Genomic DNA, 264 nt, shown 5'->3' with positions numbered 1-264 from the left:
AGGCCAACCTCGCCACAGTCGCAATCATCTTGCCAAGGGGTCCGGACGCCGCCGCCTCCTCCGCTGCCTCGCACATGAACCTCTGGGCGCACTCCCGGTCTCGCGTGGCCAGTGTGTTGAGGAAGCCCCTGTACAGGCTGTAGCACGCTGCCGCCGCCCCCTGCGCCTCCGGGCCAGACTGCGGAGAAGGGAGCGGGGTTAATCTCTTTTTTGTCTTTTGCAGGTGTAGGTCTGGGGTAAGGGTATGGCTGATGAATGATGTGA

The 264-nt window shown here is 62.5% G+C and overlaps 1 protein-coding gene across 1 annotated transcript in view; it reads right to left on the bottom strand.

Annotated features, from left to right (window-relative positions):
• The window catches only part of LOC119590388, a 2,618-nt gene that overhangs the window by 1,453 nt on the left and 901 nt on the right, over window positions 1-264 (bottom strand). The window contains exon 3 of the mRNA XM_037939057.1: window positions 9-178. Within this exon, the coding sequence (XP_037794985.1) occupies window positions 9-178 (170 nt within the window). The remainder of the gene's footprint in view (window positions 1-8; window positions 179-264) is intronic.

The sequence above is a fragment of the Penaeus monodon genome, chromosome 27, assembly GCF_015228065.2.
Source record: "Penaeus monodon isolate SGIC_2016 chromosome 27, NSTDA_Pmon_1, whole genome shotgun sequence".
NCBI lineage: Eukaryota > Metazoa > Arthropoda > Malacostraca > Decapoda > Penaeidae > Penaeus > Penaeus monodon.
This window is presented reverse-complemented; position numbering and strand designations above follow the sequence as displayed.